Source organism: Oncorhynchus masou, chromosome 19 (assembly GCF_036934945.1).
Source record: "Oncorhynchus masou masou isolate Uvic2021 chromosome 19, UVic_Omas_1.1, whole genome shotgun sequence".
In the NCBI taxonomy this organism is placed as follows: Eukaryota; Metazoa; Chordata; class Actinopteri; order Salmoniformes; family Salmonidae; genus Oncorhynchus; species Oncorhynchus masou.
In genome coordinates this window covers 4,436,004-4,458,169 of record NC_088230.1, presented here as the reverse complement: position 1 = coordinate 4,458,169, position 22,166 = coordinate 4,436,004, and the positions used below count along the sequence as shown (strand labels likewise).

General features: G+C 45.8%; 2 protein-coding genes across 2 annotated transcripts in view; one reads left to right on the top strand and one right to left on the bottom strand.

Moving 5' to 3' along the window:
* Nucleotides 1–1,345: 1,345 nt before the first annotated feature.
* On the bottom strand, nt 1,346–15,338 carry drc1 (dynein regulatory complex subunit 1 homolog (Chlamydomonas)). The gene is given in 17 exon segments (XM_064924805.1): nt 1,346–1,489; nt 1,592–1,694; nt 1,841–1,993; nt 2,630–2,775; nt 2,897–2,983; nt 3,115–3,204; nt 3,345–3,416; nt 3,419–3,800; nt 4,301–4,435; nt 8,018–8,157; nt 8,244–8,366; nt 8,480–8,566; nt 13,863–14,000; nt 14,164–14,347; nt 14,617–14,729; nt 14,842–14,929; nt 15,113–15,338. Coding segments are annotated over 17 exon segments (2,226 nt in total). The 5' UTR covers nt 15,241–15,338; the 3' UTR covers nt 1,346–1,432.
* A 3,423-nt stretch (nt 15,339–18,761) lies between these two features.
* The window catches only part of LOC135505503 (opsin-5-like), a 35,734-nt gene continuing 32,329 nt past the window's right edge, over nt 18,762–22,166 (top strand). The window contains exons 1-2 of the mRNA XM_064924581.1: nt 18,762–18,854; nt 18,974–19,133. Coding sequence (XP_064780653.1) covers nt 19,055–19,133 — 79 coding nt within the window. The 5' untranslated portion in view covers nt 18,762–18,854; nt 18,974–19,054. The remainder of the gene's footprint in view (nt 18,855–18,973; nt 19,134–22,166) is intronic.

Genomic DNA, 22,166 nt, shown 5'->3' with positions numbered 1-22,166 from the left:
GTGTCTATTTTCCTAGGACCTACTGTATTTTAACAAGATTTAAAGAGGGACAAGGAATACAAGAATAGCTTTCGAATATGAATCCATTAGAGAAGTAAACTTGCTATTGTTTGGCTTAAATTATGTCGTCAAACACCAACATTTTATGGAACAAAGTTTGTTTCTTCACCACTTTCTTCAGTGACCTGGAATGCTCTTATTGATTCTTAGTTATCCAGAAAATATACAGTAGTTTTAGAGTAATATAAGCATGCATCAGTATTCTAACATCTCACGGTGATTGAGTTTACATGATCATCAGATATGGCATGACTTCCTTTCTACTATAGCTTTCACAGTGGGCTTCTAAACCTGTTATCTGTATGGATCCTGACACCTTTGAATCCATGCAGATTTTCCCGGAAGTGGTTATGTGCACCTTATAGCACAAGAGGTCCGGTAAAAGGGAGGTGTGGCTTGACCTCTTGACCTCTGCCCTGTCGACCTGTCAGATTACTTTGTTTGCAGTGTGCAGTTCCCTCTGGATTCCCCTTGCTTGACCTACTTGTAGTTATGACATCATTTGTGTTGCAGTCATTTTAGTGATCTCATGTTCACAAAATACAAAACCAACAAAAATTGATTTTGTTTGCACTAACACTAAGTCTATTATATTCTCCTGTTGATGAGTATGCAATACAAACATTTTGTCTGTTTTAACAATGATCTTAAATAAATGGAATTAATTGAAATAACAATTTTGACAACTGTTGGGTTTGTATCTGGTTACAATGTGTCGTCCAGTGTGTGTCGTTGTGTTCTTTGTGTGTTTCAATATGTATCAATATGACTTGTTATTAGTAGTGTTTGTGTGTCCGTGCGTGTACATTTCAGTTTTGTGTGTGTGTGTGTAAACATCTCTCCCTGCAGTCGTCCCAATACCAGTCTGTCGTGGTTGCTGAGCCCAATGCATGTGGTGTGTATCCTGGCCTGGAGGCAGTACAAGCTGCACTGTGTTCTACTGCTGGGGGCTGTCCTGGGACTACTGTTCCTGGGCCTGTTCTTCTTCTCCATGCCCTCTGCCCTCAGCAACAAGATCTTCAACATCGCTGGCTGAACACACTTATCAACCACACACATGCAAACTTTCTCTCAATGTGCCTGATCCCTGAGTGTATTTGCACTCTCTTATGCATTGTTGGTATTTGAAAGGCTCTTTGTACACGCTCTAATGCATTGCTCTATTGTCACATATTGTTGGTATAATCTTCTATACATTCTACTTTACTATAAGGTAATACTCCCATTATGCACTTTTTATTTTCTATTAAAAGTGTTAAACATAAATTCTCATACCATATGTTGATGAAGTGCTTTATTTTCATCAATAAATATTGAAGCATTTAAACTGCACTGTGGGTTTGTGTGTGCTCTTCCCGATTAGTCAGTTTGTTCACTCAGGAGCCAACTGCATCACCAGGTTGGGCGGGATCTCTAGCTCAGCATTGACCTATGAGAAGAATGTAGATAGGTTCAGTGGACGTGTCATTAAATTAGCAAACACATTCTGGACACAGACCCTCTCGATGCAATCACAGGCACACACACACACCCTGGAGTTGACGTATTGGTGAAGCAGCATCCGTAGCTCCGTGTTCTGCTGTTTCAGGCTCTGTGTGTCTGTGATGAACTTGGACCTCTCTGTCAGAACAATGCTAGGAACAGACAGATTCAAATAATCAATCAAAACGACGCTCAATCGATCACCACTTTTTATATCAGCTGTTTTGTAAATCCATACGAGGCCGCTACTATCTTGTCATCACGTGTATGTGTGTGTGGGCGAGTGTGTGGTACTCACTGGTACTTGTCAAGTGCTGCCTCCAGGGCGCCCCAGATCTTGAGTTTGGCCTCAGGGATGACGTCACCCATGGCCTTCCAGTAAGCAGCGTCTTCGGTGTCATCTCTCCCTCCTAGACCCAGCATACTGGGCTGGTGAGAGGCAGCTAACTCTCTGGGGAAATGTCACAATCATCACATTCATGGTGATAAATATTGCGTGGAAAGTTACGCTTATTTATTTATTTATTTTATTTTACCTTTGTTTAACGAGGTAAGTCAGTTCAGAACAAATTCTTATTTTCAATGACGGCCTAGGAACAGTGGGTTCACTGCCTGTTCGGGGGCAGAACGACAGATTTGTACCTTGTCAGCTCGGGGATTTGAACTTGCAACCTTCCGGTTACTAGTCCAACGCTCTAACCACTAGGCTACCCTGCCGCCCCACCGCCGTATTGAGTCCAACGTGTCACCACATAATGAATAAATGAGGCCCGAGGGGTTGTGGTATATGGCCAACATACCAGGGCTAAGGGCGGTATCCAGGTATTCTATGTTGCGGAGTACCTAAGAGCAGCCTAAGAGCTGTTTTTAATACCAATAAGGCACGTCGGGGGTTTGTGGTATATGGCCAATATACCTCTGTGTTGCATCGTGCAAAAGAACCTCCCTTAGCCGTGGTATATTGATCCTTTACCACACCCCTTTGCTTAATACATGGGCAAGGCACTTAGAATGCATGCCCAATACATTGCTTGATTATAAGTGGTATGCTAGTTTGGGTATTGAAACAGAGAGCCCCAGTGCTGACCTGGGCCGGCAGTGTTGAGCAGTGAAGGCCCGCAGGGCGACCAGGACATCATTGGGATGGATGAGGTCAGACGGCGGGCTGCAGGAGGAGGTAAACTCCCCTCGCTCCGCCTGAGGACTGGCCACGCCCCATTTTGCAGACACATCCTGAATACAAAAAAAAATAAGAAAAGAAAGAGGGGGATCATGTTTTATGATCATTCTTACAAGACGTCAGTGCGGAGCTGGTTATCATGGCTACTAACATCAGCCTTCTCCCCCCCCTTACCTGGGTCAGCTCCCCTTGTGTATGTCTGTACTTCATGAAGAAATCCGCCAGCTTGTACACGTCCTCCTCGCTCTCGATCCCCATGGCCTGGCAGAGAAGAACAGAGCGGAGACAACACTGACACAGCTCCTCTGTCGCGACTGTCATGTGTTTATGTGACAGTAAATGTATAGTTACAGGTGACATAACATACATAGAGCCGTCACGTTGTAACTCACAGCGAAGATGGAGTCCAGCTTCATGAGGGACTGTTCATCCTTCTCCAGTGGAGAGAGAAGCTTCAGAAGTTTACTCTCTATCAGAAAACCCTGTGGAGGTGAGGGAGGGAAGGAGAGAGACAGAGAAGCTGTAAAGGCTAAATGTTGAACTAGTTGAGTTTGATGACACAGTTCCTCTTCCTCTCTCTATTCCTCTGTCATACAGACACACAAACTCTTAGCCCGCTCACCGCCTCGTCACACAGCAGCTCCAGGAGCTTCTTGACCATCTTCACCGACACCGTCCCACTGTGCTCCCCCTCACTCCCTTCCCCTCTCTCTGCACCTCACTGCTCCCACTCTCCAGCCCTGCTCCTGAGTCATACACCTCCACAGCCAACCCAGGGCTCTCTGCCCCAGGCCCAACCCCGGCCTCCTGGTACTTCCCCTTCCCCAGGCCACTGGTCTGCCCAAGCTGGAGCAGTTCGGAGATTGCCTGGTGCGCAGTCTTCTGGGTCTGTCTCTGGGGCTGGAGGGGGCCGCAGCGCTCCATGAAAGCCAGTGAAGGGCGCTGCCAGGCCAGGCCCAACTGCTGCTCGTGGACCAGCCGGTCTGTATCCAGGGCCTTCTCCACCAGCGCCTTGACCTCCTCCTCGTTCATCAGCCACACCTCCTCAAACTTCTTGGCATCGATGGCCGCAAAGTGCCTGAATGGAAGGAGGGGAAAGAGCATAGACTTATTAGTAGGAATGGGCAAAACAAGGCTTTCTGAAACGAAAAGCAAGTAAGACATTGTGTCGAAGTCTCCCCAAGTGCTTGAGACATTGCACTTGACGTGACATTTGTTGGTCTGCTCGGTACAGTTGCTCGGTACAATTGCTGTTTTGACCATCCCTAGGTTATAGCGTTAGACAGGGAGAGAAAATGAAAATGCAAAGACTGACAATTACATTCTCTTTGTGTGTGTGTGTGTGTGTGTGTGTGTGTGTGTGTGTGTGTGTGTGTGTGTGTGTGTGTGTGTGTGTGTGTGTGTGTGTGTGTGTGTGTGTGTGTGTGTGTGTGTATCCGTGTGTGTATCCGTGTATGTATCCGTATGTGTGTGTGTGTGTGTGTGTGTGTGTGTGTGTGTGTGTGTGTGTGTGTGTGTGTGTGTGTGTCCATGTGTGTATCCGTGTGTGTATCCGTGTGTGTTCGTGTTGTTACTCACCTCATCTTCTTCTGCATGTGTTTGTACTGTTGCATGATGCGTGTGTAGTCGTCAGTGAGGTTCTGGTTCTCCTCCCGAGACTGCTTCTCCTGGTTGGCACACTTGATCTTCAGGTTGTTGACAACATCCTGCAGTCTACATGATAAAAGTCCCAGTAACTACAGCAGAACTACACAGGTATAAGACTACAGCTACAAGAAGACCCCCAAACTACAGCCCCAAACTGTTGTCGAATTTTGTCAATAGGTTTAAAATATCTAATGGTGCTAAAGTAAACAAACCCACTGTGATAGAAGAGATTGGCGATTCAGCACCACAGAAGCGGACAGCGGTGGAAACAGAACTCAGAAATTCAGCGCCACATTGTAGTGGAGTGATAGTGTTATAGGGTGCATTCGGAAAGTATTCAGACACCTTCACTCTTCCACATTTTGTTACGTTACATTCTTATTCTAAAATGTATTAAATAAAAACAATTCCTCATTAATCTACACACAATACCTGTTGTCCCCACAGTGACTGTACGTATATACCTCAACCAGAAGCCATGGATTACAGGCAACATTGGCACCGAGCTAAAGGGTAGAACTGCTGCTTTCAAGGTTTGGGACTCGGGAAGCTTATAACCCGGAAGGTTATAAGAAATCCTGCTATGCCCTCCGACGAACCATCAAACAGGCAAAGCGCCAATAAAGGGCTAAGATTGAATCATACTACACCGGCTCTGATGCTCGTCTGATGTGGCAGGGCCTGCAAACTATTACAGACTACAAAGGGAAGCACAGCCGAGAGCTGCCCAGTGACACCAATCTACCAGACGAGCTAAATCACTTCTATGCTCGCTTCGAGGCAAGCAACACTGAGGCATGCATGAGAGCATCAGCTGTTCCGGACGACTGTGTGATCACACTCTCCATAGCCAACGTGAGTAAGCCCTTTAAACAGGTCAACATTCACAAGGCCGCTGGGCCAGACGGATTACCAGGACGTGTGCTCCGGGCATGTGCTGACCAACTGGCAGGTGTCTTCACTGGCATTTTCAACATGCGTCCCTGATTGAGTCTGTAATACCAACATGCTTCAAGCAGACCACCATAGTCCCTGTGCCCAAGAACACTAAGGTAACCTGCCTAAATGACTACCGACCCGTAGCACTTACATCCATAGCCAATGAAGTGCTTTGAAAGACTGGTAATGGCTCACATCAACACCATTATCCCAGAAACCCTAGACACACGCCAATTTGCATACCGCTCAAACAGATCCACAGATGATGCAATCTCTTTTGTACTCCACACTGCCCTTTCCCAACTGGACAAAAGGAACACCTATGTGAGAACGCTATTCATTGACTACAGCTCAGCATTCAACACCATAGTGCCCTCAAAGCTGATCACTAAGCTAAGGATCCTGGGACTAAACACCTCCCTCTGCAACTGGATCCTGGACTTCCTGACGGGCCACCCCCAGGTAGTAAGGGTAGACAACAACACATCTGCCACGCTGATCCTCAACACTGGGGCCCCTCAGGGGTGCGTGCTCAGTCCCACCTGTACTCCCTGTTCACCCACGACTGCATAGCCAAGCACGACTCCAACACCATCATTAAGTTTGCAGACAACACAACAGTTGTAGGTCTGATTACCAACAATGACGAGACAGCATAGAGGGAGGAGGTCAGAGACCTGACCGGGTGGTGCCAAAATAACAACCTATACCTCAACGTAATCAAGACAAAGGAGATGATTGTGGACTACAGGAAAAGGAGGACCGGGCACGCCCCCATTCTCATCGACGGGACTGTAGTGGAGCAGGTTGAGAGGTGTCCACATCACCAACAATCTAGAATGGTCCAAACACACCAAGATAGTCGTGAAGAGGGCACAACAAAACCTATTCCCACTCAGGAGACTGAAAAGATTTGGCATGGGTCGTCAGATCATCAAAAGGTTCTACAGCTGCAACATCGAGAGCATCCTGACTGGTTGCATCACTGCCTGGTACAGCAAATGCTCGGTATCCAACCGCAAGGCACTACAGAGGGTAGTGCGTATGGCCCAGTACATCACTGGGGCTAAGCTGCCTGCCATCCGGGACCTCTACACCGGGCGGTGTCAGAGGAAAGCCCTAAAAATTGTCAAAGACCCCAGCCACCCCAGTCATAGACTGTTCTCTCTGCTACCGAATGGCAAGCGGTACCGGAGTGCCAAGTCTAGGACCAAAAGTCTTCTCAAAAGCTTTTGCCCCCAAGCCATAAGACTCCTGAAAAGGTAATCAGATGACTACTCAGACTATTTGCATTGTGTCCCGCCACCCAGCACCCCCCACTTCTCTATTGTTTACCTAATACCTATTTTTTACTTAAAAATTGCACTGTTGGTTAGGGCTTGTAAGTAAGCATTTCACTGGAAGGTTGTTTGGCCCAAGTGACAAATACACTTTGATTTGATTACATTTTTTCCATTGATCATCTGATTGGACATGATTTGGAAGGCACAAGGCACAGGGTCCCACAGTTGACAGTGCATGTCAGAGCAAAACCCAAGCCACGAGGTCAAAGGAATTGTCCATAGAGCTCTGAGACAGGATTGTGTCGAGGCACAGGTTTGGGGAACGGTATCAAAACATTTGTGACCTTCATCATTCTTAAATGGAAGAAATTTGGACCCAACAAGACTCTTCCTAGAGATGGCCCAGCAGCCAAACCCCTCAGGGAGGTGACCAAGAACCCAAGCTCCAGAGTTCCTCTGTGGAGATGGGAGAACCTTCCAGAAGGACAACCATCTCTGCAGCACTCCCACCAATCACGCTTTTCTGGTAGAATGGCCAGACGGAAGCCACTCCTCAGTAAAAGGCACATGAGATTGCCAAAGGACACCTAAAGGACTCTCAGACCATGAGAAACTAGATTCTCTGGTCTTATGAAACCAAGATAGAACTCTTTGGCCTGAATGCCAAGTGCCACGTCTGGGGGAAACCAGGTGCCGCTCATCACCTGGTCAATCCCATCCCTACGGTGAAGCATGGTGGTGGCAGCATCATGCTGTTTGGATGTTTTTCAGCGGCAAGGACTGAGAGACTAGTCAGGATCAAGGGAAAGATTAACAAAGCAAAGTACTGAGAGATCCTTGATGAAAACCTGCTCCAGAGCACTCAGGATGTAAAACAGCTGTTTGGTAGATTTGTGAAGATATCAAAATACTTAAACTTACATGCAAAATACCTGCTGTTACCTTTAAAATGATTGGAATGAATTATCCAAAGAGACTGACTGGGGCAAAGGTTCACCTTCCAACGACCCTAAGCACACAGCCAAGACAATGCAGAAGTGGCTTCGGGACAAGTCTCTGAATGTCCTTGATTGGCCCAGCCAGAGCCCGGACTTGAATACGATCAAACATCTCTGAAGAGAACTGAAAATAACTTGAGCAGCGATGCTCCCCAATCCTATCCAACAGAGCTTGAGAGGATCTGAGAAGAATGTGAGAAATTCCCCAAATTCAGGTGTGCCAAGCTTGTAGCGTCATACCCAAGAAAACTTGAGGCTGTAATCGCTGCCAAAGGTGCTTCAACAAAGTACTGAGTAAAGGGTCTGAATACTTAAATGTGATATTTCAAAAACCTGTTTTTACTTTGTCATTATGGGGTATTGTGAGTAGATGCATGAAGGAAGTGAAGGGGTCTGAATACTTTTTTAATCATTGTAGATGTAGCTACCTGGTGATCTTTCTCTTCTGCTGGGACTTGGTGATGGTGTTCTCTTCGTCTCTCTTCTTTAGCACCTGGAAGTTGTACTCCAGCTTCTCCTGGTTCAGCTGGTACGTAGCCTTCATCTGCTGCAGCTGCTGCTCCAAGATCTACACACACACACACCACAGCTCATTTAAATACAGTCCCTAACATACCTGCATACTCGTTCCACTTTTTCATATTTTCCATCAACCTGAACATCTGTGTCCAGTTTGATCTTGATCATATTGTATTCCTCCGTGTCCTCTGTCCTCAGCTGCTGCAGCAACACCTCATACTCCTCCACCCTCTTCATCCTCTGTGTCACGTTCTCCAGCTAGAGAGAGAGAGAGAGAGAGAGAAAGGAGAGACAAAGAGAGACACAAACAGTTCAAGTATATTTTCAGGGAGAGAAGAGAGAGAGAGTGTATTTATTTGAATCTTATTTACCTCTTTGTCCCGGCGCTCCTTCATGTACTGTTCCCATTTCTTCCTGTTCCCCGTGAGTAGGATCTTCCGCTCATGCTCAAAGGAATTCTGCACAAAACAGGAGCAGGTCAACAACCATCAACAAACAGACCAATGAACATGTCAACAACCACAATAACCATCCTGATGACCAAAAACCAACCAAACGCAGGAAACAGCCCCACTCAAAGTCGGCAGGACACTGCATGGTCAGGGGAGACAGAAGGTGGCTCAGTGGAGGCTGATGGGACGAGCTATTGGAGGATGTATCTATTGTAATGGCTGGAATGGAATAAAAGGAATGGTATCAAACACATTCAACATATGGAAACCACGTTTGACTCCTTTCCATTAATTCCATTCCACCCAATACAATGAGCCCGTCCTCCTTTAGGTCCTCCCACCTGGCTCATATCTTTGATGTCAGCTCGTGGATCACCCACCAAGGGGTAACCCCTAGGGAATGTGTGGATGCTGTTCATCGACAACAGCTCGGCCTTAAGTACCATAGTGCCCTATAAGCTCATCACAAAGCTCATGGCCCTGGGTCTGAACTCCTCCCTATGCAACTGTGTCCTGGACTTCCTGACGGGCCACCCCAAGGTGGGGAAGTTAGGCAACATTACCTTCTTGACACTCATTCTCAACATGGGGGCCCCACAATGGTGAGTCCTCAGTCCCCTCCTGTATTCCCTGTATACCCACAACTGCATGGCAGTCAATATCATTAAATTCAGTCAATAACTTCAAACAGCCTGTATACCAACGGCACACACATCTCAGAGAAGCTGAAATGGTCTAACCATACGGACACCGTGATGAAGAAGGCACGACAACGACTCTTCAACCACCGCTGGGTGGACACTGCCTGCCCAACATGACACCTACAACACCAGGTGTCGCAGGAAGGCCAAGACAATCATCAAGGACCCCAGCCACGTCCTGTTCTCCCCGCTTCAATTCCTCAGACGCAGGAAGTACAGGAGCATCATGGCAATAGACTGGCTAATAGTTTGCTGAATAGCCACCACCAGCTGCTTCTCCCTCCTATGGACCTTTCCCCCTCCCCACACCCACTCAACGGTCACTTACCTTACATGCTGCTCCCACTATGGACCTTTCCCCCTCCCCACACCCACTCAACGGTCACTTACCTTACATGCTGCTCCCACTATGGACCTTTCCCCCTCCCCACACCCACTCAACGGTCACTTACCATACATGCTGCTCCCACTATGGACCTTTCCCCCTCCCCACCCACTCACCCACTCAACAGTCACTTACCTTACATGCTGCTCCCACTATGGACCTTTCCCCTCCCCACACCCACTCAACAGTCACTTACCTTACATGCTGCTCCCACTATGGACCTTTCCCCCTCCCCACACCCACTCAACGGTCACTTACCTTACATGCTCCCACTATGGACCTCCCACTCACTTACCTTACATGCTGCTCCCACCCTTTCCCCCTCCCCACTTACCCACTCAACGGTCACTTACCTTACATGCTGCTCCCACTATGGACCTTTCCCCCTCCCCACACCCACTCAACGGTCACTTACCTTACATGCTGCTCCCACTATGGACCTTTCCCCCTCCCCACACCCACTCAACGGTCACTTACCTTACATGCTGCTCCCACTATGGACCTTTCCCCTCCCCACACCCACTCAACGGTCACTTACCTTACATGCTGCTCCCACTATGGACCTTTCCCCCTCCCCACACCCACTCAACGGTCACTTACCTTACATGCTGCTCCCACTATGGACCTTTCCCCCTCCCCACACCCACTCAACGGTCACTTACCTTACATGCTGCTCCCACTATGGACCTTTCCCCCTCCCCACACCCACTCAACGGTCACTTACCTTACATGCTGCTCCCACTATGGACCTTTCCCCACACCCACTCCCCACACCCACTCAACCTTCCCCTCCCCACACCCACTCAACGGTCACTTACCTTACATGCTGCTCCCACTATGGACCTTTCCCCCTCCCCACACCCACTCAACAGTCACTTACCATACATGCTGCTCCCACTATGGACCTTTCCCCCTCCCCACACCCACTCAACAGTCACTTACCTTACATGCCTTTCCCCCTCCCCACACCCACTCAACGGTCACTCCCACTGCTCCCATGGACCTTTCCCCTCCCCACACCCACTCAACAGTCACTTACCTTACATGCTGCTCCCCCACTAGTCACTTACCTTACATGCTGCTCCCACTATGGACCTTTCCCCCTCCCCACACCCACTCAACGGTCACTTACCTTACATGCTGCTCCCACTATGGACCTTTCCCCCCCACCCCACATGGTCACTTACCTTACATCCCCCCACTATGGACCTTTCCCCCTCCCCACACCCACTCAACGGTCACTTACCTTACATGCTGCTCCCACTATGGACCTTTCCCCCTCCCCACACCCACTCAACGGTCACTTACCTTACATGCTGCTCCCACTATGGACCTTTCCCCCTCCCCACACCCACTCAACAGTCACTTACCTTACATGCTGCTCCCACTATGGACCTTTCCCCCTCCCCCACACCCACTCCCACTTACCTTACACCCACTCAACGGTCACTTACCTTACATGCTGCTCCCACTTACCTTACATGCTGCTCCCACTATGGACCTTTCCCCCTCCCCACACCCACTCAACAGTCACTTACCTTACATGCTGCTCCCACTATGGACCTTTCCCCCTCCCCACACCCACTCAACGGTCACTTACCTTACATGCTGCTCCCACTATGGACCTTTCCCCTCCCCACACCCACTCAACAGTCACTTACCTTACATGCTGCTCCCACTATGGACCTTTCCCCCTCCCCACACCCACTCAACGGTCACTTACCTTACATGCTGCTCCCACTTGGACCTTTCCCCCTCCCCACACCCACTCAACGGTCACTTACCTGCTCCCCTATGCTTTCCCCACTATGGGTCACTTACCCCTCCCCACCCACTCACCCACTCATGGACCTTTCCCCCTCCCCACACCCACTCAACGGTCACTTACCTTACATGCTGCTCCCACTATGGACCTTTCCCCCTCCCCACACCCACTCAACGGTCACTTACCTTACATGCTGCTCCCACTATGGACCTTTCCCCCTCCCCACACCCACTCAACGGTCACTTACCTTACATGCTGCTCCCACTATGGACCTTTCCCCCTCCCCACACCCACTCAACCTTACATGCTGCTCCCACTATGGACCTTTCCCACCCACTGGTCACTTACCTTACATGCTGCTCCCACTATGGACCTTTCCCCCTCCCCACACCCACTCAACGGTCACTTACCTTACATGCTGCTCCCACTATGGACCTTTCCCCCTCCCCACACCCACTCAACGGTCACTTACCTTACATGGACCTTTCCCCCTCCCCACACCCATGGTCACCTTTCTCCCACTCCCCCCTCCCACCCACTCAACGGTCACTTACCTTACATGCTGCTCCCACTATGGACCTTTCCCCCTCCCCACCCACCCACTCAACGGTCACTTACCTTTCCCCCTCCCCATGCTGCTTACATGCTGCTCCCACTATGGACCTTTCCCCCTCCCCACACCCACTCAACGGTCACTTGGACCTTACATGCTGCTCCCACTATGGACCTTTCCCCCTCCCCACACCCACTCAACGGTCACTTACCTTACATGCTGCTCCCACTATGGACCTTTCCCCCTCCCCACATGCTGCTCCCACTATGGACCTTTCCCCCTCCCCACACCCACTCAACGGTCACTTACCTTACATGCTGCTCCCACTATGGACCTTTCCCCCTCCCCACACCCACTCAACGGTCACTTACCTTACATGCTGCTCCCACTATGGACCTTTCCCCCTCCCCACCCACTCACCGGTCACACCCACTCAACAGTCACTTACCATACATGCTGCTCCCACTATGGACCTTTCCCCCTCCCCACACCCACTCAACGGTCACTTACCTTACATGCTGCTCCCACTATGGGCCTTTCCCCCCACTCCCACTTACACCCACTTACCTTACATGCTGCTCCCACTTGGACCTTTCCCCCTCCCCACACCCACTCAACGGTCACTTACCTTACATGCTGCTCCCACTATGGACCTTTCCCCCTCCCCACACCCACTTTTACCTTACCCCCCACTCCCCCCCTCCCCACACCCACTCAACGGTCACTTACCTTACATGCTGCTCCCACTATGGACCTTTCCCCCTCCCCACACCCACTCAACGGTCACTTACCTTACATGCTGCTCCCACTATGGACCTTTCCCCCTCCCCACACCCACTCAACGGTCACTTACCTTACATGCTGCTCCCACTATGGACCTTTCCCCCTCCCCACACCCACTCAACGGTCACTTACCTTACATGCTGCTCCCACTACACCCACTGGACCTTGCCCCCTCCCCCCCTCCCCACACCCACCCACTATGGACCTTTCCCCCTCCCCACAACCTTTCCCCCTCCCCACACCCACTCAACAGTCACTTACCTTACATGCTGCTCCCACTATGGACCTTTCCCCCCACACCCACTCAACAGTCACTTACCTTACATGCTGCTCCCACTATGGACCTTTCCCCCCCCACACCCACTCAACGGTCACTTACCCACTCAACAGTCACTTACCACTTACATGCTGCTCCCACTATGGACCTTTCCCCCCCCACACCCACTCCCCACACCCACTCCCACTACGGTCACTTACCCTTACATGCTGCTTTCCCACTATGGACCCCCCACCCCACACCCACTCAACAGTCACTTACCTTACATGCTGCTCCCACTATGGACCTTTCCCCCTCCCCACACCCACTCAACGGTCACTTACCTTACATGCTGCTCCCACTATGGGCCTTTCCCCCCTCCCCACACCCACTCAACGGTCACTTACCTTACATGCTGCTCCCACTCCCACACCCACTCAACAGTCACTTACCTTACATGCTGCTCCCACTATGGACATTTCCCCCCACCCTAGGCAAATTACTTTTACTCTGCCCACATCCCAACTACATTCATCACTGTTGCAGTTTTTAATATGTATATTATAGATGGTTTTTATTAGAATTTGCATTGTTTTTATTTCACTTTGTCCCCACACCTTCTAAATGGTCATGTTGCTCCCCCTATGGCCACCCCCCCCCCCCCACGTCCTCAACACTCTTTACTATATAGTGCTATTTATATTTATATTGTTCTTGTTTTTTATCACCATTCTCATTCTTTTATTTCAATTCGTCCTGCATGTTTTAGCTCGGAGCCTAAGATTTTCACAGTATCCTGCATTCAGACCTGCAAGCCTGTACATGTGAGTATTCAACACTGATTCTGAATGTGTCCCACCTCTATCTGGTCCAGTTCATCCCTGTAGGAGCCCATCAGAAACTTGACCTGGTCCTCCATCCTCTCAATCATCAGGTCCACATCCTCTGCCTGCTTCTTTAGATCTTTGACGTAGCGATCGTCACTTAACTTCATCTCCTACACACGCACACACATTATACGGACAAAACAAATTAATACACACAAGCACACACACACACACACACACACACACACACACACACACACACACACACACACACACACACACACACACACACACACACACACACACACACACACACACACACACACACACTACCTTCTGCAACTCGTGGATGAGTTTGTTCTTGTCCTCTATGAGCAGGGCACACAGCTGCTGCTGGCTGCTCAGAGAGTCTCTCAGGTCCTGGGGGATCTCCTTCATCTTTGCCACCGTCCACTTCCTGGTGATCTCCTCAAACTTCTCCAGGCTCGACTTGGCCTCATTCTCCAGCTTCTCCACCCTGCTCAGGGGAAGGGGTGGGAGGGGAGAGAGATAGAGGGAGGTCGGAGAGGATAGGAGAGTTGGAGCACATGAATGTTTGGTTGATAGTCAACAACGTTCCAATTATTGGTAGAAGAGTTTGTTTGTTGAGTGGTGCTGTGAGGAGGTTGAATTAGTTTGACCTGCTTTTTGTCATAATGAGATACGCATTTACAGTCCATGGTCAACAGAGGGAGCACTTCCACTACAACTGCTGCGGGGCACAGTCACTGATCCTGGGTATGGTACCTGAGTCTGTGGGCCTCCTCCACCTCTGTTTGACGCTGCGATTCCCTAGAATCAGCTGCTACCTGGATGTTGGTAACCAGCTCCGTCCCATCACTCTGCAGCTTTATCATACGCTGGGGGGAATGAGAGAAGGAGACATGTAAGTGTGTCTGTGTTGTGTTGACGTTATGTTTCATTGCTTCAAATTCATTTCTAATGCTAACAATAACATAGGCCTAATGGTACCTTCTCACTCTGTTCCACTTGATGCTGGCTTTTCCTGGCCTCCTCTTTGATTTCTTTCTTTTCACGGGAGTCATCTCCCAGTTCTTGTCTGAATGACAGATGGGAAAAGAACATATTATTTTGGCATGTACTATATAACTAGCTATAGCTAACATTAAAGTTGCAAAGGACAGAGTACACCTTCACCTGCAATAGCTAAACAGCTACGCTAAAAGTTTAACAGGCGGCTAACAGGTGCTATCTCAAACAGAAGCCAGCTAACGTTAGCTACCTTTTCTTGGCTTCACTTCGTGCAGCTATCCGGAGGCGACGGGCTGCAATTCTCTCCTCTGGATTTTCAGAGTCCACGGAAGGTCCAGCCTCCTCCGTGTCCTCGCGTGGGTTACCGGCTTGACTCATTTTTGTCTGAGCTAGCTATCTAGTTAAGCTTATTACTTCGCTTCTACACAAAAGTGGAAAGTGTCAACATCACCATATGATGGTTTGTTGTTGTAATTGTTGCTATGGGTACGGTGGCCAGTCTAAAAAAGTAGGATATTCTGCAACCTACCGGAAAGGAATGTGAACTGCAGCGAAATGTCTGGCTTTGCTACTGATTATGAAATAAAAGTGAATCAGAAAAATAAATTATAACCTTTCTTCCAATGTGGAATAGACAGGGTAGGCTATCCTCACATCTCAGACTATTATTGCTCAAGTCTAATACTAATAATACAATAATACATTTGGTAAATACAAATCATGGGAATTTTGTACACTGTCTATTTTTGCCCTGGTAAGTAGCCTATTCATGTCAAGACCTATACATACTGAGTAGTTATTTAACAAGAAAATCAGATTCAGTGTCAATGTTGAGAAACATCCCACGTGTGGGATAATGTTAAAATTCTGCTGATCTAACTATTTTCTATTCATGAAAAGTTTATAAAACCAGATCGTATTTGATCTCATGTGGGCTAAAGGTCTTTGGAAGTTCAGTTTCCTGCAAAACAAGCAGCATATTTCTGCCTGAATATCTCCACTCTGACAGCCTGCCATTGGGGTTACACTCTTTATTTATGAATCTATAACTTGCGGTGTGGAATGAACTTATTTCCTGTGCATGAGAGAGCTTCATCAATACAGACCCTAGTATACTGAATGCTGTTTAAGTATTATGCTGTATTACAGTGCTTTCAGAAAGTATTCAGACCCCTTAACTTTATAACATTTTGTTGTGTTACAGAAAGAATTTTAACATGATTCTATTTTCGATTTTTTTAGTCACTGGCCTACACACAATATCCCATAATGTCATAGTGGAGTTATGTTTTTAGACATTTTGACAAATTAATACAAAATGAAAATCTGAAATGTCATAAGTACTCAACCGCGTTGTTATGGCAAGCCTAAATAAGTTCAGGAGTAAAAATGTGCTTAATTAACAAGTCAAATCAAATCACTTTGCATTGGTCACATACACATGTTTAGCAGATGTTATTGCAAGTGTATAGAAATGCTTTTGCTTCTAGATCTGACAGTGCAGCAGTATCTAACAGGTAATATCTATCTAATTACACTACAAAACCTAATATCTAACAAATTACATAACAAAACCTAATACACACAATCTGGTAAATGAGATGGGATGAGAATATATACGTAAGTATAAAATATATGGATGAGCAGTGACAGAGCGGCTAAGATGCAATAGATAGTAAAGAATAGATAGTGAAGGATACAGTATACAGTATATACATTGAGATGAGTAATGCGAGATATGTCAACATTCTTCAAGTGGCATTAATAAAGTGACTAGTGTTCTGTTTATTAAAGTGGCAAATGATATCAAGTCTGTAGGTTGGCAGCCGTCTCTGTGTTATGTTTGGATCAAATCCAATAGAACATATTACTGAGCACCACTCTCCATATTTTCAAGCATAATGGTAGTTGCATCATGTTATGGGTGTGCTTGTAATCGTTAAGGACTGGGGACTTTTTCAGTATAAAAATTCAATGGAATGGAGCTAAGCGCAGGACCAAATTCCTACAGGAAAACCTGGTTCTGTCTATTTTCCACCAGATTCTAGGAGATGAATTCACCTTTTAGCAGGACAATAACTTAAAACACAAGGCCAAATCTACACTGGAGTTTCTTACCAAGAAGACAGGGAATGTTCCTGAGTGGCCGAGTTATAGTTTTGACTTAAATTTTCTTGAAAATCTATGGCAAGACCTGAAAATAGTTGTCAAGCAATGATCAACAACCAGCACAATGATCAACAACAGAGCTTGAATCACTTTGAAAATAATAATGGGCAAATGTTGCACAATCCAGGTGTAGAAAGCTCACAGCTATAACCACTGCCAAATGTGCTTCTACAAAGTATTGACTCGGGTGTGAATACTTATGTAGATATATTTCTAAATTTCATTATCAATACATTTTCAAAAATGTGTAAAAACATATTTTCATGTTGTCAGTATCAATTTGAATTCACACTGTACAGTAGCACAACAACATTTTAATTTAACCTCTATTTAACTAGGCAAGTCAGTTAAGAACAAATTCTTATTTACAATGACGGCCTACAAGTAAAGGGATACTTCTGAATACTTTCTGAAGGCACTGTATATACTATCATAAATTAGCATTATTAGCATTAGCATTTATGTTACTTGCCGCTTCTCATTTCAACTAACATTCAGTGTTATTTCCACACCTTTTTTCCCTTGAAAGAAGACTATCGCATCAGTAGAGGGAATGTCTATTTTCCACATTAAAGCCTCTAATGGCCATTTGAGAGCGGAGCATGACCAGCTCAGCCACAAGGGAAAGGCAAGGGAAAGGGGATATCTAGTCAGTTTCACAACTTAATGCATTAAGCCAAAATGTGTTTTCCTCATTTAACCCAACCCCTCTGAATCAGAGAGGTGCGGGAGGCTGCCTTAATCAACGTCCATGTCATCAGCAACCGGGGAGCAGGTGTTGTTGGGGGGTTAACTGCCTTGCTCAAGGACAGAAAGGCAGATTTTTTTTCACCTTGCCAGAAGATTAAGGGAGTGAATAGAACACACTAAAGCACCTGCTGAGTGTTGCACAAGTGTTTACAAGATAATGGCAGCGTTTGAAAAGGGGTCCTTCTTGAATTGCGGTGGTAATTGTCCCTTGATTTTGGCACCATGTAAAAACACTTTAAAATGACACAAACATGACAAATAACACATTTTCCATTTTATTCAACTGTTTTTTAATAAGGAAACAAATGTAATTCCTTTATACTGCAAAATATCTATTTGTATGCTTTGTAGAAACTACTATGGGCTAACAAATTGGCTTATCCCACTGGTGATGTGTTGAGGTGTTGTAAAATGTTTTAGGGATTTAGAGATATTTATCTATTATTTTGAATGCTAGACAGTGTACAAAAGTATTTCATATATTGTATATATTAAGAAAAACAAAGGAGGCTATTATAAACACCTACTTTTTTGCTAGATTAATTACTATAATATATACTACAGTTTTCTTTTACTACAGTATTTATACTATATTTAACTGTAAATACTAATATATATTACAGATATTACAGTATACAACAGTAAATACCACAGTATTTACTGTTTTGTTTTGGTGGACTTTAATGAATACTACAGTAAAGCTGTGGTGCAGCTCCTCTCTGTTGAGAATTCTCTGGAACGACAGGTCCCGGGGGCTTTCCCTGCACTTAGGTCGTTGTAGGGACGACCACAGCACACACACACACACACACACACACTCAAGCACAGTGCTGAAAAAGGCTGTTCGCACAAACGGGTGCAATGAAGTTTTGACAGGAGCATAGAAAGCGGACAGGACAGGAGTGTATGTGTAAATGTGTGTGTGTGTGTGTGTGTGTGTGTGTGTGTGTGTGTGTGTGTGTGTGTGTGTGTGTGTGTGTGTGTGTGTGTGTGTGTGTGTGTGTGTGTGTGTGTGTGTGTGTGTGTGTGATGTGCACATCTGGGTGCATATGTGTGGGAGTCCATTATAGAGGGTGAGTGTATAAAGATTCTCAGAACTGAATATGCTTTCTGTGTTAATGTCAATAATGTGAAGAATATTATTCTTCACATTATTCACAATATTACTCAGAAGAGCCTGTTTCCCTGTCAGAGGTAAAATTCTATCGCTGGCACCCTTTGGGGTGTGTGAATACTGGTCCCTACTGGTCTGGTCTGTCTGTGGAAGAGGAGGATGGAGGAGGACAACAAATACATGTCCAAACTGTCACCCACTGTGGACTACTGGGCAGGCATGTACCTAGTGGTGATAGGTGAGTTACTTTTGGATTTGTTCAGCATTCTGCATGAGGCTGGTAGTTTGGGATTTGTGAAATACAAACGACAGGATTTCAGATAGATGTGAGAGCATGATTGATTTCTGTGGAGATGGTGATTAGAGATGATGTAGTGTAAAGGGATTCATATTCCATACACATCCTTTGCGCGTGAGCTGTTTTACGTTTTAAATTTCTCTAATTTCTCAGTGGAATTTACAGCCATACTGTATATCACACCAAAGTCCTATCGGTTGGCAATATACAGTAGTGGATATATAAAGAATAAGCAGCACTTACGGTAAAATTGATTTGACACAGTGGTTAGTGTGCCCTCATTGATTTGACAAAAGCTGTTGCTTTTCATTTGTCGCTTATCATTTATGCTGGACACAGTGGAAACCTTCCATTGGTGAGCTGTCTGATGTCAAATGAGAAAATACATGAAATAAGGATATCTACACAAACAATGTATACAAAAAGTACATTTCTGTTGATTCCTGATAAATGTACATCTAAAACTGTGAGTGTTTACATGTGGGACAACACCCCAGTCCTCCTGTTGCAATTCAGATACAGTGAGGTCCAAAAATATTTGGACAGTGACAAATGTTTTGTAGTTTTGGGTCTGTACTTCAGCACTTTGGATTTGAATGAATTATACAATGACTATGAAGTGCAGACTGTCAGCTTTTATTTGATGGTTTATCAGGTGAACTGTTAAGAAATTACACCACTTTTTGTACATAGTCCCCCCATTTTAGGGAACCAAAAGTATTTGGACAAATTCAAAGTTGAAGCTGATTAAACAGCATGATCATTACACAGGTGCACCTTGTGCTGGGGGACAATAAAAGTCTAAAATGTGCAGTTTTGTCACACAACACAATGCCCAAATATGTCTCAAGTTTTGAGGGAGCATGCAATTGGCATTCCAACTGCAGGAATGTCCACCAGAGCTGTTGCGAAATAATTAAATGTTATTTTCTCTACCATTTGGCGTTTCCAATGTCATTTTAGAGAATTTGGCAGTACGTCCAAACGGCCTCACAACCGCAGACCACGTGTATGATATCGTGCGGGTGAGCGGTTTGCTAATGTCAACGTTTTGAACAGAGTACCCCATGGTGGTAGGGTTATGATATGGGCATGCATAAGCTACGGATAATTAAGGCAATTGCATTTTACAGATGGCAATTTGAATGCACAGAGAAACCGTGACAAGATCCTGAGGCACATTGTAGTGCCATTCATCCGCCGCTATCATGTTTCAAAATGATAATTGTCACGCTCTGACCTTAGATATCTCTGTTTTCTATATATTTTGGTTAGGTCGGGGTGAGACTAGGGTGGGTCCTCTAGTGTTGTATGTCTAGGGTTTTGTATGTCTAGGGTTGTTGTAGGTCTAGGGGATTTTGTATTTCTATGTTGGCCTGATATGGTCCCCAATCAGAGACAGCTGTTTATCGTTGTCTCTGATTGGGGATCATATTTAGGTAGCCCTGTTTCCTACTTTCTGGTGTGGGATCTTGTCTACAATTAGGTGCCTGTGTGCACAAGAGTAGCGTTGCGTTTGTTTGGTTTTTCTGCGCCTTGGTCTCATCATTACGACGATCGCGACAATAATGCTCGACCCCATGTCGCAAGGATCTGTACACAATTCCTGGAAGCTGAAAATGTCCCAGTTACTCTATGGCCTGCATACTCACCAGACATGTCACCCCTTGAGCATGTTTGGCATGCTCTGGAGCGACGTAAATGACAGCGTGTCCAGTTCCCACCAATATCCAGCAAATTCGCATGGACATTGAGGAGGAGTGGGACAACATTCCACAGGCCACAATCAACAGCCTGATCAACTCTATGCAAAGGAGTTGTGTCACGCTGCATGAGGCAAATGGTGGTCACCATTTTCTGATCCATGCCCCCACCTTTTTTTAAGGTATCTGTAAACTGACAAATGCATATCAGTATTCCCATTAATGTGAAGTCCATAGATTAGTGCCTAATGCATTTATTTCAATTGACTGATTAACTTATATGAACAGGTAACTCAGTAAAATCATTGTTGCATGTTGCGTTTATATATATTTTTCAGTATATACTATACTATACTAGTATATACTATACTACAGATTGGGTCTCTAAAAGGTACAAACTTTAAATGTCCACATGGTTTCCCAATTAAATGGGCAGGTGGTGAAGTTGATGCGCTTGGTGTTGAGCGATCTTGCAACTAACTATTAACATTGACAGAAAGCGTAAATTAAACGCTGAGTCTCAAATAGCCGCCTGTCCCTTTTAATAGCAGCACACGTTTCAGCAAATAAACGTTTCAAATAAATGGTGGGTCTAAATGAATTGTTTATGAGGTTACCATGGATTGCAATGAATTGTTTATAAGGTTTAATGTTTGATTTGTAACATTTTTAAAAATGCAATAACGACTTGAAAGAAATTATGGCAATCATTGTTTTTTATTGACAGTATTAAACGGCTAGCCATTGGCTGCTAACAGCTTTGAACTGCTAGCAAACTGGCAAGCACAAAAACAGGCAACAACTTTGGGAGTACAGACCCCTAAAATTTGACTGATCGCCCTCTAGTGGCGCAAGTAAGAACTGCTGAAAATGCATACAAATTATTATGTTAAGGAAAAGTTTTAAAAAATCTAAAATGAGGCATACTAAGACAAAAGGAACGTGACACAGTGTGTAAATGTTAACATATTAGTGCAGTACATTAAGAAATGTATTAAAATGCTAGAAGTGAATTCTGGAATTAAACAATGAACTATGCAAATGAGCAAATACTGTGTGCATTAACCTGTTGATGCTCTGGGGGGCGCTATTTCATTTTTGGATGAAAAACGTTCCCGTTTTAAACAAGATATTTTGTCACAAAAAGATGCTCGACTATGCATATAATTGATAGCTTTCGAAAGAAAACACTCTGACGTGTCCAGAACTACCAAGATATTTTCTGTGCGTGCCCTAGAACGTGAGCTTCAGGCAAAACCAAGATGAGACG